The sequence below is a fragment of the Emericellopsis atlantica genome (assembly GCF_019669845.1).
Source record: "Emericellopsis atlantica unplaced genomic scaffold F5Z01scaffold_16, whole genome shotgun sequence".
NCBI classification, from domain to species: Eukaryota; Fungi; Ascomycota; class Sordariomycetes; order Hypocreales; family Bionectriaceae; genus Emericellopsis; species Emericellopsis atlantica.
In genome coordinates this window covers 693,854-711,247 of record NW_025764718.1, presented here as the reverse complement: position 1 = coordinate 711,247, position 17,394 = coordinate 693,854, and the positions used below count along the sequence as shown (strand labels likewise).

Below are 17,394 nucleotides of genomic sequence, written 5' to 3'. Positions count from 1 at the left end.
TGGCACTTTATGACTGAGCAGCTTCCTTCTTATATATCAAGAAAGTTGAATTGAAATCGAAGAAAGGAAAAAGGCAGACCCCCGACAAGGGTTGAGATGGGTGAGAACTTGAAGCCTGGGACGCGTATAGAGTCGCGTTGGAATGCTCCACTACGTAGCGGCTTCACGCTACTGCCCGAATAGGCTAGACTCGTAGATCTGACAACCGACCCTGGCAGTTGCGATAAGATAAGATAAGGTACGTATCTTTTCCAACCTCACTTCGATTTGAAGAGACTGCGAGCGACACCACGTCCTTACAGCGACCACCCACGTTCGCGCACCCCCTCTTTAACCTCTGTTCCCTCACTTAGCATGGGACGAGGCGTGCGCAAACGCCCCAAGCGCACACAGAACATCCCTTCATCCCGCAACATTCCCTCCGCCCACGACGGCGACACCATGACACCACCATCCGCAGAAGCGATGCTCGCAGAGGCGCCGTCGGCCCTCGACGCAGCATCCAGCGACGGCTCTCTCAAGCGCTCGAAACCAGACGATGTCTCTGACGGGGGTGAATGGCAGACTGTCTCGCGACCCACCAAGAAGGCCAAGAAAATCCCCAAGCACGGCAAAGGCTCCTATCCGAGCATCACCTTCTCGCCGAATGCGCGCCTCAACGCCAAGATCTCGGTTAACAACCTGCGCGATCTGGTGACGTACATCTACGCCGACGGGCCCGCGCCGCAATGGGTGGCCGTCTCACATCGACCCGAGTTCCGCAAGATTGTCGCTGTCATGGTGCCTGGGCTAGAGGAGGCCATGTTCAAGGCAAGCGTGGATTTCGACACGTACAATGACAAGACTGAGGGCGGGGAGGAGGAGGAGAAGATTATGACGTCGCCGGACGACTACTACCCCAGAAAGCTCGCCAAGGAGAGACTACCAGAGGCGCTCCAGCCATTCGCAGACATCTTCCCGCATCTGTGGCCGGTCAAGACCCCTGGCGATGACAAGAATGGCAAGATGCATTCGCCAATGGCTGCATTCCTCACAGCACCCACGCCCAAGGACGGGCCCAAGAAGGCAGGCGGCGTAAAGCCGGCGCGAGAGCCCAATGGCTGGAAAAATGAGAGGACGCCCATCACATCCTTCATCGCGACGGCCGAGCAGCTCACAGAGAACGGGTACCTGGTCCACCCAGCATTGCTCCCCGAGGGCGAGGCACGCGACACGTTTGCCGCGCCGGAGGGGTGGGTTATCACCAAGGTCAACGATCTCTCCGAGGGCGAGGTCCCCGACAAGGAGATTCAGCAGGGCAGCATCACCGCGGGACGGGATGTGCTCGCCCTGGACTGCGAGATGTGCATGACCGGCGAGAAAGAATTCTCCCTGACACGCATCAGTCTCGTGAACTGGGCAGGCGACGTGGTCCTAGACGAGCTCGTCAAGCCCGACAAGCCCATCATCGACTACGTGACGCAGTTCTCGGGCATCACCGAGGAGATGCTCCGGCCCGTCACGACCACCCTCAGAGATATCCAGCAGAAGCTCCTCGAGATCCTGCACCCGAGAACCATCCTCATCGGCCACTCACTCGAATCTGACACAAAGGCCATGCAGCTCGCCCACCCCTTCATCGTCGACACCTCCATCCTCTACCCCCACCCCCGCGGACCGCCACTCAAGTCTTCTCTCAAGTGGCTCGCGCAAAAGTACCTTTCGCGCGAAATCCAAAAGGGCGGCGCAGCAGGCCACAACTCCGTCGAGGACGCCAAGACCTGCCTCGACCTCACCAAGCAGAAATGTGAAAAGGGGCCGCAATGGGGCACCAGCGACGCCCAGGGCGAGAACCTCTTTCGCCGCCTCGCGCGCGCTGGGACGACCTACAAGGCCCAGGGCGGGCAGGAAGCCGTCGGCGGTCTCGAGGTTGGCAAGACCAGCGCGGCCGTCGACTGGGGCGACCCGAAGCGCGGCGCGGGCAACGGCGCGACATACCAGCTCGGATGCAAGGACGACGAGGAGGTCACGCAGGGCGTCATCCGCGCCGTGAACGGTGACCCGGACGGCAAGGAGATTCACGGCGGGGGCGTGGACTTTGTCTGGGCGCGCATGCGGTCCCTCGAGGCGCAACAGGGCTGGTGGAATCGGAACCGTGTTGACGCCGCCTCTACCACGGGAGGACCGCCCGTCAGCGCGGAGACGGAAGCAGCATCACTGGAGCAAAGTCTACGCGACGTGTCCGATCGCTTGGCCCGTATTCACGCAGCCCTGCCGCCGTGCACGGCCTTCATGGTGTTCAGCGGCTCAGGGGATCCGAGGGAGATGGCCCGGCTGCAGCAGATGCAGGCGCAGTGGAAGAAGGAATACAATACCCCTGGCAAGAAATGGGACGAGCTGAGTGTGAAGTGGACAGATGTCGAGGAGCAGGCGCTTAAAAAGGCGGCGAGGAAGGCCAGGTCAGGCATAGGCTTCATCGCCGTCAAATGAAAATATGTATAGACAAAGATTAATTAGAATACACAAGACTATTCACGCCGCGATGCTGTTCGTCTTTGATGTAATGAATGTATGCATTTCATATTGTTCATAAGCCGAGGACTTTGGCCCCCGTTACCCACGATATATCCTGATTATCTATTTGCTTTGCTGTCCCCAAGATTCCCAAGTCAGTCAGCTCCCATCCCCATTGTCGACCCAGGCATTTTTGGTGTTACGCCGTCGCTAATGGCGAGTGAGTGTGTGTACATAATAACAACCCATGCAATGAAAATCAAAAGTCTGATCGCAGAGATAGTGATGTAAATCCCAAACAAGTCCCAAATATGCACGCCCCTATGATACAAGGGCCTCGAGTATTATACCATGGCAAACAGCCCCAGTTCTGTGCCACAGAATGAGGGTGCAGTCGAAGAAAAGCATCATGTTTGTCTGGAACTGGACCGCTCATCGACCACCTCGGCCGATGCCCCGACCAAGTCCGCCTCCTTGAGCTCAGGGTCCACGCGGTTGATGTTGTGCTGCGACACCATGCCAAAACTAGCTGGCCGCTCCCCTGTGCGACGCGAGCTCGGATGGCGCGAGAGGTCAATGTTGAAGTCGGACGAGGCGTGGGACGACAGCCGTCTCTGCGATGCCGTTCGCTCAAACGGCAGTCGTGCGAGAAGTGGCGGCCCTTGCGACTGGGTCGGGCGCTCCGGGGATCGCGGGCGCGAGGCAGAAGTTGTCGCAGATCGAGAGGAGTCTATCAGCGCAGAGTTGCGTTTCGAGCTCTTGCGGGGGATTTCAGGCCCCGGGAGATCGGAGCGCGCTTCGGTTTCTGCGCGAGGTTCGGGAGGCATGGATCCGCGTGGGAGACGCTCCATCACAGGGCTGTCAGGTTCGTCGTCATCCGGACCCCTTGGCTCTCCGGCCTCTGTGAGCAGGTCCCCTGGTTTACGCTTCGGGGAGCGTTTGGGTGATGCTTTAGGCTGGGGCTCGTCATCATCCGAGTCGATGGGTCCGTTACGAAGGACGCCCATTGCCACAGGAATACCTTCTGGGGGTGTCTCATCGCCAAAGGCCCCATTTCGTGCCATCATGTCGGGTGGCATGCGGGCACTTCGTACCACTTCGAAGCCCTTGCCCTTCTCCTTTGTCTTACCACCCAAGAGTCCCCTGAACCAGCCAGTAGCCGTGGCCACGGGACCCGTTGGATCGGCGGGGCCAGTCCCCAATTTCCGACCAGGTCCATCGGAGTTGAGCGCGGGCCCGCGTACGCCATAGTAAAAGTCGACCTCGCGTGTTGAGTAGTCTGGCCGGTTGGGGAGGGCGTTTGCAGGGTTAGCAGCACCTGGTGCAGGCGTCGGATTCCGTGAAATATCAGCTCCAATGCCAAGACCTGTTACAGCGCCACCGCCGGCCCCTGCAGCGGCCGCACCCTCTGCTTCTTCGCCTGACGCACCAGGAGGCGCCATCGTACGGGCTGTGTCGCCGGCTGCCGCATCATATGCAGCCGTTGGGTTTTCTAGCTCGGTGCTGAGCGTACCCTGCCGCCTGCGGGGCGGTCGATAATAAGGATCGGCCGCCTCAATATGTAAGCCCGGGTTCTGTGATCGAGCCGCAGTCGGCGAGGTGAGGAAAGAAAATATCGACGTTGTGCCGCCGGGCGTATCCAACGCCACCGAGCTGCCGCTGTCGACATGTCGGTGCGCACGACCATGCCCTGCTGAGTACATGTCGACGCTGTCCAAGACGGAACTGTCTCGCTGGCGTGGAGGGCCCAGCATGCCACCGAGGCTGGCCCCAGAGGAGCTTCGCACGCGCCCGCTGGGCATTGAGTATCCCGTCTTGGTACCATCCTCCATGTCCAACATGGCTGAAGTCGATAGTTGACTTGCGCGTGACGGGCCGTTCCTTGGCGTCCCGCGACGAGCGAGCTGGCGCATACCAAAGATCTTGGACAGGCCCCCTCTTGTAAGGCCACGGTCGTCGTCGCCCCCTGCACCGAGCATCAATGCGACAACCTCGACGATTGTCTGGAGGGCGTTGATGAAAAAGCCCAGAACCAGAACCACCGCATGAAGCAGGAGAATCACATATCCGATCCACCCCTTTGGTCCATCGGTGACGCCGAGATTGGGCGCAAAGGCGACCATGAGCATGACGGTAAAGAAGCGCATGGTCGAGAATACTGTGTGATACGCGTTCATCGATGTCGGAGGATTGAAGGGTCGAAAGGCGTGGATCGTGAGAACCTGAATGACCTCACAGATCGCCAGCAAGATGACCTGTGCAATACCACTGGCTTGCACAGCACCAATGGCAATGCCGCGAATGAACGTCAGCAGAACTGGGATGAGAGCAAAAGCAGCAGAGTGGTCCGAGTATGTGTTGTACAGTGGGCCGTAACGTAGCACATTGGGTAGATCGTCAAAGAGAACAGACTTGGGTCGCGTCTTGATGATCAGTCGAAGCGTCCAGGCCGCAGGCACAATGAGAAAGACGATTGTGACAACGGCCAGCCCAATGGTGTAAGCTGGTGAGCGCTCAGCAATGACGAGCTGGAAGGCCGAAAGTGAGATGATGGGGAGCAAAAAGTAGTTGTAGACGATGCGAATGACGTTGCCGACGGAGAAAGGCACGTTCTTCGACCGAAGATCCTCCTCTGGAGTGCCTGAGAGGGTCCTGACCACCCACTGAATCAGAAAGCCGATTTGCGCAAACACCGAGACGGCAGCGATGATGACGAGAAGCCACACCATCATACCGGCCCAGATATCCTCGGGTTTCGCAATTCCAACCAACTGCCCAATCTCTTCGAGGCCATATGTCCCATTCTTCACATAGATCCCGTCCACGACGCTTTGCCAGGGCTCGGTGTTGGTCACAAAGCTCTGGTTGAAGATGAGAGATGACCAGGAAGCCTGGCTGACAATCGGCTGGTAAAAGCCCGGATAGTTCAGGCTCAGGCCCCCGGTCAGCACAATGAACTGGATGTACTGAAGACAGTCGCCGAAACCAGGCGTGACCAGGCGCAGGAGATCAGCGTCTCGGCCATAATTCGACGTCCAGTGGAAGACATCCGTGCTGCCCCAAGGGCTCCATATCGCGGCGAAAATGACGGCAAAGCCGGTCAACAGGAGGATGAGCAGCGGCAGGAATCGAAGTAGTTGCGCATAGCCTCCCATGTCAGGCGTGATGTTGGCGGAGATGCATCCAATGTCGGTGGCCGCTGAATCACCATTAATAATCAGAATCGTGGTCGAGAAGGTGGAAAAGGCGTAGGAATCGAAAAAGTCGTGGCTGAGGTTGACCGCTGGAAGATCTTGCAGATCGCTGGGTTCATGTTAGCAACGTGCGACAAGACATGACAGGTTTCTTGGGCAGCAGAAACGTACATGTTGCTCGTGTTGAAGACAGGCCCGAGGGGACACTGCAGATTCGTCAATCCGTCATTGCAAAAGTCCGACACATGGCTCCATGGCTCAAACGTGAGGACATTCACACGCGAATATAGTGTCGTCGCCTTGGGTTTGGCCGCGTCCGGTTCGGGATTCTGGATGATCTTGCCGTCGGTCTGCTCAGGGTCTCGCCAATAAGGACTGTCGGGTGGTGGCAATTCACGATTGGTGCGTGATCCAGAGACGTTCCCCCAGATAACTACCCTGAGATTGTGGCTGTCATCCTGGGTGTCGAATACGGCATCAACATATAAAGGGTTCCATTGTAAAGGTGGTGGATCATTAAGTCGATATGAGTCGGGCAAGCAGTTCTCAAATGGTATTTGAACCGCTTTAATAGGTGTGATGGCAGAAAAAGCCAGTATTATAGAAAATATCAATGTTGAAGGTAGAGGTATTGCCCACGGTCGTTGTTTTCGCTGCGACGAGTCGCTCTGTCGACGCCCCGACTCCAGACGCGAGCCGGTCATCGACGATGGGCCATCATTCGTTCTGCGCAGCTGTGCTTGCGGTTCGGTCATTGTCGAGGGGGCGACGACATTGGGTCGATCTTGGCAACGCGGACAGTGGAGGCAACAGGGCTCAGCAGCAAGCGGAACAGTCGCCATCACGAATGTGCGATCTCCCCAGCAGCGTGTAGGCGCGTACTCGCACAGGCACAAAGGGAGGGGGGCGAGAGGCCTCAGGCAGCTAGGTGCGATGGGCAGACGTGCATCATGGGTTGCGATCTGGCACTGGTGGTCGTCGCGCGTCTCGTTCACAGAAAAACAAGGGATCGAATCGAATACGAGGAGAGGCCGTTTCCAAGGTTGGGGGACAGGGAGGGGATCGTCGTTTGGGGGTGCGCGTTTGTCAATTCGAAGTAGCGGCAAAACAAGAGAGCGAGTGACTGGCTACCAAACAATGGCAGCGCGGAAGGGGTCCTCACAAAGAAAGAGGTATTAGGCGTGGGAGAAGAATAAAGTGAAGGTGGTGAGGTGAGCGAGGCAGTCCAAGGGCCAAGGGAAAAGAAAATGGGAAATCAGGATGACATGACTTGGATTACGATTGCTGGGAAGGCCAGTCAGGTCCAGTCCCACCCGATCTCATCAGTCCAGATGCAGCTGGGTGCCCACTTGGGCTTGCTATCACGCCTAGGTGCTCCGTACTGCGCCTCACCAGCAAAGACACGATGCCATACCGTCTTGGACATCAATCTATCATGTTGATGGCTGTCTCACACATACCTTACACAAAGTGTTGTGCATCTACCGCTAGTTGCCTTGCCATTGCCGTTTAATTCACGCCCGAGCAATGACTCGACACAGCTCCAGCTCCAGCTTAGCTTCAGGTGCAGGCAGCTCCAGCTACAGCTCTGACTCGCACTCGAACTGATGATACAGTACCTCAGATCTACGCATCTCATCGAAGCATCAAGAAAACACTGTCGATAAGGACAAATTGGCCTGGGTCGTACTTCTTCTCGCTGATGCCACGACGGCCCGGCACGAGACGAACTGTGGTTGCTGTCAGGCAGGGGCTGCTCACGGACCACAATCGCACAAACTACAAGCTAAACGGGGCAAATCTAATCCGCGTATACGGATACGTAGATTGAATTTTATACTCGTTACGCAGTAACAACGATGCTCGCGATCCCCTTTATGCCAGGCCCTTCACTTGGCGTGCGCGCCTCTGCGCACTGCACTGTCACGACTCACCATACTATGCTACACGTCGCGCACTGCCACACCACACCTTGCCCAGAAAGTATGTTGGAAACCTGGCCAAGTATTTCGGGGGCGCCGTCGCTGGTCCCTCAGGCTTGTTCAAATGAGAAGCATCAGCGCGAGTTCTGGGCCCGAACGACGACGCGTCAAACAAAACATTGCGGAAGCAGATTTTCTCTAGCCGTGGCAGCCCCAAATCATCGTAACGACGTGAATATGTATGAAGAAACTCAACGCGAACTACCTGATTGATTACCCTAGGGCTCACGACGTAGGTCTTTGATCCCCACCGGATGCTGCTATTTTCGGTTGCAGATCCACGGCATGTCTGGGCACTGCAGCGCCTTCTCGGCCCCACCAATGGTCCAGAACGTCCCCCATCATCGATTCATCAAAGTCCGATTCACATTTACGCTCTTTGGCTTATGTATTGTGCAATGAGGATCAGCATTAGTATTAGGTTGTAGCAACATCGCGAGTGCAATTTCTTCCTGTGTTTCCCAGCTATGCGCGCCAGATCACTCCCATCAAGATCATCCCAAACACCGAGCACCGAAAAAACAAGTACGACCCAACTTCCCATAAGAAACCCTGTCGGCTCCTGCGCTTGTATAATGCTTTGCGGCTTCTCAAAAGATGCATCCATGCCTTCAGTCGACCTGAGACTCGTTCAGGAGCCTTTCAACGATTTCGTACAATCGATCGTTATGCGCCAGGTAGTCCCCAAATTCCAAATGGCGTCCTCTCACGAACTCATCTGGTCGTTCATGGGCGTTCAGTGAAGCAGCCATTTCCCGTTCGATTATTTCTGCCGCTCGCCCGACTACTGTCTGTAGGCGCCATGTCCCCGAGGCTTCGCACAAAGACTCGAGCGGCAGCCGCTCAGAAGCCATCCGCTCCGCCAGCCGCGGCATCTCTCCTAGGCCAGGTGTCAGGTTTTGCTCTACGCGAGCTGTGGTGGGGAGAACTGGAGACTGTGCCCCCTGATGGTGCGATGCATTCCCCAATCGTTGGCGTTGATATGCGTCGCGCAGTGATTCCGGTCTCTCGCTACGAGGTGTGTCCCTTCTCCTCAGGGAGGGAACGAGTGCCGTGGCTGGATCTGTATCCGTCTCAAAGTACACTTGCTGATGACTTCCGTGGTCTTGCGCGTTATAGGTAGTTTTCTGGGGCTCCTTGGCCCGCTGTCTCTTCTGCTCGAGGCTGTGCTCGTCGATGTCGAACGCCGCATCACAATATCTCTTGCGCCCCTGTTGGCAAGGTTCGCGGTCGATGTCCATTTCGTCAGCCAAGCCGCGCTGGGCCTCTACTTCACGTTCTGGGCCGGGTGTTCTCATCAAGAGGTTTTGCGTATTGTGTGACCATGCACCTCCCGCGGCGCGTTCATCCTCGCTCGATGTCGCCATGGTTGCACCAAAAGCCCCTGTTGTCGATGGATTGTTCTTTTTGCTTGCAGTCGGCGGATGAACCGGGCCAAACGGATGCTAGCCGCTAGCAGGTTGAGAAGAGCGGACGCTGCCAAATTTATCTGTGTGGGAGGACCCTGAGAACCCATGGCCGCCGAAAAGCTTATCTTCGCTGGGGCGCGGACGCGCCAACTCGTCACGTCTTGCTGGCACCGAAACTCTGACTCTCTGTGGAGGTGAAACGGACCTCACGAACAGATCGGAGCTCACACTTCGCTCGTTGCGTGGCCTAGAGCCATCAAGGGCTAGACTTGGCGCTCTATAAGCTGGGCTGTACGCCGCAGCATCATAAGGTCTGTACGCCGTTGCTGGCGGTGTCTGCATTGAAGGCGATTCAGCGAGAGAAAGTGGCGGGCTCATGGATGCGGGTATCTCGCGTCGATTCGGGCGCTCCCGTTGAGGGCGAGGCGTTTGTGGGGTGGGAAGCAAAAAGCTGGCCCCTGATTTTCTTGCAGAGCCGCGGTTTCTTGCAGCACCGGGAGTGGCCGCGCCCAAGGTCATCGTCCTGTTGGGTGGAAGCTGTAGATCTCCCGGCGGTGCGGAAGGCTGTAGCAGGGTATCCAAATCCATGTCCGGGCTCATGGCCTCGTCGCTCTCTTCGGGTAATTCATTGGACCGCGTAGATTGCAGTGGCTGAAGAGCATGGCGATTTTGATAATCACTTTGAGTCTGGACAGAACCCACGCCAGAATGTAGTTCTTGATCTTCCGTTGCCGTATCATTAGTTGCAATGTGAAAGCTCGGTTGGCTGCTCGACTTGAAGTATCGATGGATACCTTCAGTCTGAGCCGCTATTCTTGGTTGCGTTTTGGTCTTTCCCATGCTCATCTTACACGCTTTACCCTGAACAGGAACTGCTGGCACTCGGACGGATTGCACGTCGACCAGGCATTCCTCGTCCGTCGCATCGCTGATGTTCCGGGCCATGTTGACCTTGGAGCTCACTCGCATCTCCGCCGACACGGCCTCAATTGATTCCACAACATCACAAGCATCTGCTGTGACATTGTCCTCTTGACTCAAGGCTTCTGGGAGTGCTGAGAGGTCATCTTGGCTGGTTCCGCGACTTTCCGCTGGCTGATCCGGCGTACTGATAAGCGACTCTCTGCTCTGTGATTTTTCCGTCAGGCTCGCTGGTGGCTCAATATCCAGTAGACGCAGAAGCTCGGCCTCCCCTTCAGTATCGACCAGCGTTTCATTGCCAAACAAGTTATTGAATTCCGCGTCGAAATGTTCACATGGATCCTGTTGAAGATCGCTTGTACCTGAAACTTGAGAAGCTGATGGTGCGCAAACGCCGGGGCTGTTCGTTGACTCAGTTGTATTTTCCTGGGCGGCTGCTAAAGAAGACGCTCTATAAAAGTTGGAACAGAGCTCTTCTAGGCAGTCCAGGATTTTCTGCTCGTCCGTGAACAGGACCTCGTCCTTCAGGGGGGCAATGTTAGGGTCGTAAGCCCCAACAGTACACTGGATACTAAGCTGCATGAAGGGGGCTGCAACGCTCCTCCCCATGGCTTTGTTGAAATGACTCTTGAAAAGGCTGTTAATTTTGCGACCGGTACCTCGTGTAGACGTCATGGGGCGTGAGTCAATACACATGAATGCGCCTTTTCCTCTAATCGCGGCCTCGTCACAACCTGTACTTGGGAGTACTGCGTCGACAGAGATGGTAGGCTGCTCATCCGGTTTCGTAGAGCCAGCTGTTTCAAGAACCCACTTCTTCTGGACAACCGCACACTGCGCGCTCACTTCTTTGCTCAGAAGCTGCATGACGGCGTGCTTGGCCGTGGGGTTCGGCCCAGGCGAATACGACCATTGTTGCTTCGGTTCTCCTGGGACCTTGAGGTTCAACTTCACATGAGGTCTAGCCAAAGCATAAGACAGCAACAGGTCCCTTGTTCTTGCCAGGGCCTTTCGGCTCTCCTTGATGGCCTGCTGCTTACGGACTGCAATGTTGTCGAACAATCCCTCCACCAGTACCGTGGTCCCTTGCGGCGCGGGGACTGGCTTCTGCTCTGCCACGCCGCCCCCTCGTGGGTTGAGCTTCACTCTCGTAGCGACGCTATCCGCACCGGTCTTTGTCGTGATCGTCAAGCCTCCTTTAGACACGGCATTGGCACTTGCGAGTGCCTCTCCGCGGAATCCCAACGTACGTGTTCCCACCAGGTCCTCGAAGCAGCGTAGCTTGCTCGTGTGCGCTCTCTTGCCTAGTGACGCGAGGTCCTCAGCCGGTATACCGGCGCCATTGTCCCGCACATGGATTCTGTCGACGGTGTTGGGCGAGATCAGCACCTCTATAGTCGTTGTGCCGGCATCTATCGCGTTGTCGAGGAGCTCCTTGACAAGGGATGGGGGGTCTGAGATCGTGACAGAAGAACCGAGTAGGCGCACGGTGTCGATATTCAGCTTCGCGATAGGCATCTTTGTGTGTGCAAAATTCAGAGCATGGATGGATAAGTGTGATCAACTTGGCGCAAACGTCTTCAATCCGGAACAGATAAAGCTGATGGCGGGAGAAAATTCCGCAGATGATGTGAGAGTAAGGTTGTCATTGTAGCTGGAAATTTCAAGACAGTAATAATAGGCAGCAATGGATAGTTCTTCTAGTCTGAGGAAAGAGCGTCCCTATCGTCTCGTTTCTGGTGCAAGAACCTCCAATTCTCAAGAAGACGACATCGAGGGCCCGCTCCAGGGGTGCTCTTTCCCAGAAACCCTGCATCATATGTGCTACCCTGCACTACACTAATTGGCTTACCCCGCTAGTCACCGGATCCGTCCAGGCAACCCCCACCACCCATCACGCACTGCCAGCGAGCTGCGTCCCTCGCGAGACTGACAAAGCACCACCTTTCCACCATCCCAAGCAAAGAACCCGAGATCGCCAAGCAACGCATCATGTCCCTCAAGGGCCCCAATCCTCAGCACAACGACGGCTCCGGCCTGCGCGTCGCCATCGTCCACGCCCGCTGGAACGCCACCGTCATCGAGCCCCTCGTCGCCGGCGCGCGCAAGAAGCTCCTCGAGGCGGGCGTCAAGGAGGAGAACATTGTCACGCAATCCTGCCCCGGGTCCTGGGAGCTTCCCATTGCCGTCCAGCGGTTCGTGCCACCTTTCTCTTTACGAGAACACGTACATGGTCTAGGGAAAGGAAGCTAACGTTGGATCAATCTAGCCTCATCTCCGCGTCGACCATCCAGTCCAATGCCACCGGCGCGCCCTCGGCGACCGACCTGCTCGCCTCGTCGACAGCCGATCTCTCGGTGACCTCGACCGCCTCGGGTCCTTTTGACGCCATCATTGCGGTCGGCGTCCTCATCAAGGGCGAGACCATGCATTTTGAGTACATTGCCGAGGCCGCCGTGCACGGCCTGATGCGCGCCCAGCTCGACACGGGCATCCCGGTCATCCTGGGCATCCTGACTGTCCTCAACGAGGACCAGGCCAAGGCCCGCGCGGGCATTGACGGCAAGGGACACAACCACGGCGAAGATTGGGGCTCGGCGGCCGTGGAGATGGGCGTCAAGAGGCAAGAGTGGGCATCGGGCAAGATTGAGGGCTAGACGATGAATGCGTCAATTACGAGACAGCTAGTTGTTGAATAAGAAAAAAATTGGAACATTCATCTGAGGGCAGGGTGGTGATGTTGGTGCGCAGGCGCCGCATTATGTGTCTCATTTTGCCATTACAACCACAATGCCGTCTATGTCTGAGAATGCGCTCTATCATGTTGATGACGATAATTTTATCCAAACAAATGCTCCCTTCGTCACCCAATTAGCAATGTATACCCCAAGTTCACTGGCACCCATAGACAAAAGCGCCGATCCCCACTGCTGTACTCAAAACAAGTGTCCCATCTCTTCGTATGATCCGTCTCCTTCTTTCATTCTTCAATCAATCTGGTGATCATTGCCCCTCCTCAACCTCCATCGAGACTTCTTCTGGTCGCGCTTGGCTCGCATGCTCTCCCAGCCCTCCTCGTCATCGTCATCCGACCCGGCGTTGTTCTTCGTCTTGCTGATCAGCTTGATCGTGGACGTCGACCTGCTCTTGCTGTCCTCTGTGGGAGTCAACGACAAGGCACCGGAAATCGACGAGGCCCGGTGGTGAATAGGCACGTCCAACTGTGGAACCTGAGACACCGGCCTGTACCGGCCAGGGAGACCAACGTTGCTGCGCTCAGATGGTGCAATGGAAGGAGTGTAGCCAAAGACAGGGCCACCCATCCCGCCGTGCAACATTTGGGATCCAGTGTTCGGCTGAACCATGCTCATCGTGCGTGAGCCTGCGTCTCGTCGCCGAGGTGGCATCGGCTGCTGGCCATACGTGGACTGCCCCGAGGAGAAATCTGCAACCGACTGCGTCGGTGCGTGCATGCCATATGGCTGCTGCTGGTGTTGTTGCATCTGCGGCATCTGGGGCATGCCATAGGGCATCGGCATCTGCGGCATCTGACCACCCGGCTGGTTATTCGCCATCATCTGCATAAACTGCATCTGCATCTGCATGAACTGTGTCATTTGCTGCGACATGTGCACCTGAGCTTGGTCTGCAGCCGTGAGGGGCTGCTGAGACATTCTGTTCTGAGCCATGTTCTGCTGGCCAGCTCCGTACATCATATGGGGCGGGATGCCAGCCATGGGATCCAGGTTTTGACCGCCTGCGCCGCCGCCACCGGCTAACCTCTGGCTCTCCATGTTGGGACTCCCACGTCGCATGGCGCGGGCGCGCTCCTCACTCGCAATGACACCAACGAGACCACCCGGGTGCACGGCTTGATGCGGCGGTACTTGGGGAGCGAGTCGATCCGGGTTGGGACTGCCACCTCCAAAGGAAAGAGACTCCCTCACGGCTGGTCGAGCAGCGCCAGCTCCCGCAAAGGGATCCTGCGGCAGACCTCGGGCGAATGCCGGCAGAGTCGACGCTCGCTTGGCGTTGAAAGCCGACGGCTCACCCGCCATAGATTGGGGTCGAATGTCCTGAGCTTGAGATGTGACACGCAGATTAGGATTCGAGCCGGCCATGCTCAGGCGGCTCGCGCTACGGTTCTTGTGGGGGAAACCGTGGGCCTGGAGAATAGCCAAAGGCACCTCATCATCCTCGTCGTCTTCAGGCGCTGGGCGCGCAAGCTCCGGGGATGGCGTTTTGGCAATGCCCAGATGTGGTGTACTCAGGGATGCTGAAAAGGTTGGCCGGCTGGAAGAAAGAGGAGAAACGCTTCCGTTGTCACCGCCCGTCGTCTTCAGGTTCTTCTGCCGGTAGGCTTGCATTTGCGCCTGCTTGTTGCGGCTGCGCTTGGCAGCTTCCTTGGCCTTCTCTTCCGCGTCCTCCTCGTCATCGTAGTTGATGTCGTCCTCCTCCTCGTCCTCGTCTCCGGCAGATCGACCGTACACAGAGCGTTCCAGATGCTGACGATTCTTCTCTTTCTCGTAGCGCTCGAATTCGGCCGCGGTCATGACTTTGCTTCCGCGAGGTGGACTTGCGGGCCTCGTCGGTCTCTGTGCTGGTCTGGAGAAGCGAGTCGTCGTCCCTGCAAATAGATTGTCCTCGCCTTCGTCTGTAGTGACTGGTTCTCGCAGATTGATAGCAAACCGGTCGTCATCCTCCGCGCGCCGGCCTCCCCGACCCTTGGCAGCTGGCTGTGTCAGGAACTTGGTAGCAGCTACCGAGTCGGCCAGCAGCCTTGCGTCTTCGTCGTCAACAACCCCAGCTGGGCTTGTTGACGTACGATATTCGAAAGATGGCTGATGCCGCGGCACAAGAGAGGGTGAAAGCTTTGGCGAGCTCATAAGTCCGTCACTGGACTTGTTGCTATTCCACGATCGGGGCGCAGGGTCGATATCGATGGGGTTCGTGATGCCGATCTTCAAGGGCGCCGGTTGCGCCTGTCGTTGTACATCGTTTCGCAACGTGGCCTGACTCGCTCGTTTGTCGAATGTCGAGAACATTGACCCGAAATCTCCCCCCATGTCAAGACCACTGCTGCCGTCAAGTCGAGGTGGCGTCGCTGTGGTCGCTGTGCTGGTCGTGGACGCTGTCATGGCCCGTGTCCGCCCGTACTCGTCCTCGCGTTGCAACATGGGCAGAGGCGGCACATCAGGCACATTGTCCTCCTTGACTGGCGGAGTCTGGTTCTTCTTTTGCATCCCGAACGAAAAGGTCCTTCCTGCCCGATCCAGGAAACTGCCGCCAGTCTTCTGCGAGTGGCGACTTGGCGTCGGCTCGTACGAGGTGATTGCTCGTTTCGCTGGTCGCGGGTCGTCATTCGGGTGGGCTACGTCGGCCGATGAGGGTGCGGTCGACGCGTTGCTATGCCGGGAGGAAGTGTCAGTGGATGTAGCTTTGGTGGTGTTCGAGCCACCGCTGCCTCTGATTAGGTCAGTGGTGTTACAGGAAACTCCTAGAGTTTTCACGGACCTGTAGGTGTTCAGCCCGGCAAACATGTTGTCTTCCACCTCGGACTCTGAGTTGGTGACCTTGTGTGTCATGTGAGCCGATGCTCTTGCCATCCTGGCGCCGCCATCAAAGGTGCGCCCCTCTTGGGGTTGACCTCGCTCAAGGACGCGAAATGACGATTCGGTAGCAGAAGAATGAAGCTGGAGGTCCTCGGGGTTGGTTGCTGATTTGCGCCTAAAGGCGGCTGAGAATCTGCTAGGCATATAGAAGGTGGTTACGTGACGATTCGACGCGGGTTGCTGTTTCTCGGGGTATGATGCTGCGTCTGCGCGCTGGGCTCAGCGAGGAAGAAAGAATGATGTTGCCGCTGTACAATCGATGGCAAAAGGTCTTACAATCACAAACACGCTTGACTACACGAGAGGATAGAAGTCAGTATGTGGAGTGTTCAGTATGTGGAGTGTTCGTAGGTTAGATCACGGAACCAGAGTGAGGGAGAGGCAGCTGATCAAAGCTCAATGGCCAGGGCTGCCAGCGGTCGAGAATAGCACCAGGTGAAGGGACGGTTAGGGGAAGCCAATACCGGTCGGCAGGTGGTGACGCTGAGACATGACAGCCGACTTTCGTCGGTCATGGTTGCGTGCGTGCAGTGTAATGCGTCTGGAGGGTTGTCCGGGAGCGGTGAAAGTACTCACATTAAGTTCCAGAGGCAAGTATGAGAGATTAAGTTCGGGCCTTGGTCCTCGGTGGAATATTGACAGGGCATATGTTGTCGCCGCGAATGCAGAAGTGATTAAATGCTAGATGCTGGAAATGATGATGATGCCGGTGGTGTCGCTCGGATCGTACGATTCGCAAAATCCGTGATACTGCTCTCTTTCCTTCCAACGAGCGGAAAGTCTGGCGAGCTGAAGTAGGATCTCTGTCGAGCAAGAACAGCCGATTGAGTCAAGAGAAAAGACGCTGTCGATCAGGAGAGGGTTGGGGCTGAGGCGAGGGTCCGTATTCGTGCTTGTAGAGTACGTAGTAGGGTGACAAACAAGCCTGACACAAGCCGAGGGGGACGCAGAATAAGCAAGACAACGCAAGGCAATGCAGCAGAGCAGCAGTTCAGCAACAGCTGATGAAGCGAATGTCGATAACGAGTGAAACGTGGTCCAGCTGGGCGGACTTGGTCAGGACCGGGGAGATTGTGCGTGAGTAAGGTAGTAATTACGAGGCGAGGAGGGAAAAGGGACAGGACATGGAGCTGAAAGGTGGAAGATGGGGACGGGGCCTAGCCACGGGACCGGACACTGGGGATTGGCGGATGGCTCCAGTCCCTGGGGCGGGTGGTCAGGGACTTCAGGTAGGTCTTCAGCGCTACTAATTACCAGATACGTACTGTATGCCTGGCTCCAGTCGCATAAGACACGCTCGCGCAGGACTGGACAGCAAGCACAGAACGGTCGGTAAACGCAGCGCAGAACCAAGGGTGAGAATATGATTCTTCCTATTATTCTATCCATCTATCCCTCAGCTTCGTCGGATATTGCATCTGCGTAATGGCGCAAGCAAGTGCAGTAATTAGGCGCTCAGGTCGATGATGACCCAGCGTCCAGTCGGCCAGCCCGTCCAGTCCAGTCCAGTCCAGTCCATCATGTCCTCTTGGCTTGTGATTGCCCGTGCTGTAACAATCATCAGTAGTAGCGCGTTCCACTGGGGCTTAGCGGCATGCTCCAGTCAGCGACATGCCCGACAGGACTGGAGTCCAGGATGGACAGTGGGTGGACTGCTGCATGGACAGTTGCTGGACCCATGTCACGCCGGGTCGGGCTCCCACGTTGATCTCGTAATCATGGGGCACTGCATGAACCTAAACTTTCTAAAGCGCTGCTGGCTGTGTGGCCGGGTGAAGATAAT

General features: G+C 56.7%; 5 protein-coding genes across 5 annotated transcripts; 2 read left to right on the top strand and 3 right to left on the bottom strand.

Moving 5' to 3' along the window:
* The first annotated feature begins 287 nt into the window (after nucleotides 1–287).
* On the top strand, nucleotides 288–2,519 carry F5Z01DRAFT_657957 (exonuclease). Its single transcript, XM_046263674.1, has one exon. It carries the CDS (start codon nucleotides 355–357, stop codon nucleotides 2,467–2,469), a length of 2,115 nt encoding a protein of 704 aa, XP_046117597.1. The 5' UTR covers nucleotides 288–354; the 3' UTR covers nucleotides 2,470–2,519.
* Nucleotides 2,520–2,533: 14 nt separating this feature from the next.
* Nucleotides 2,534–6,958, bottom strand: F5Z01DRAFT_657956 (uncharacterized protein). Its single transcript, XM_046263673.1, has 2 exons — nucleotides 5,859–6,958; nucleotides 2,534–5,796 (listed from the first exon to the last, which is right to left on the bottom strand). The coding sequence occupies exons 1-2, from the start codon at nucleotides 6,527–6,529 to the stop codon at nucleotides 2,901–2,903; spliced, it is 3,567 nt and encodes a 1,188-aa protein (XP_046117596.1). The 5' UTR covers nucleotides 6,530–6,958; the 3' UTR covers nucleotides 2,534–2,900.
* A 3,494-nt stretch (nucleotides 6,959–10,452) lies between these two features.
* Nucleotides 10,453–11,517, bottom strand: F5Z01DRAFT_599669 (histidine kinase-like ATPase; the record flags this gene model as incomplete). Its single annotated transcript, XM_046260745.1, has 1 exon — nucleotides 10,453–11,517. A coding segment is annotated over one exon (1,065 nt), but the record flags the coding sequence as incomplete, so codon positions are not given.
* Nucleotides 11,518–11,991: 474 nt separating this feature from the next.
* Nucleotides 11,992–12,656, top strand: F5Z01DRAFT_675072 (6,7-dimethyl-8-ribityllumazine synthase; the record flags this gene model as incomplete). Its single annotated transcript, XM_046265111.1, has 2 exons — nucleotides 11,992–12,194; nucleotides 12,269–12,656. 2 exons carry the CDS (start codon nucleotides 11,992–11,994, stop codon nucleotides 12,654–12,656), a joined length of 591 nt encoding a protein of 196 aa, XP_046117594.1.
* A 330-nt stretch (nucleotides 12,657–12,986) lies between these two features.
* Nucleotides 12,987–15,755, bottom strand: F5Z01DRAFT_682034 (uncharacterized protein; the record flags this gene model as incomplete). The annotated part of the gene is made up of 2 exons (XM_046265736.1): nucleotides 12,987–15,465; nucleotides 15,514–15,755. The coding sequence occupies 2 exons, from the start codon at nucleotides 15,753–15,755 to the stop codon at nucleotides 12,987–12,989; spliced, it is 2,721 nt and encodes a 906-aa protein (XP_046117593.1).
* Between the last annotated feature and the right edge of the window lie 1,639 nt (nucleotides 15,756–17,394).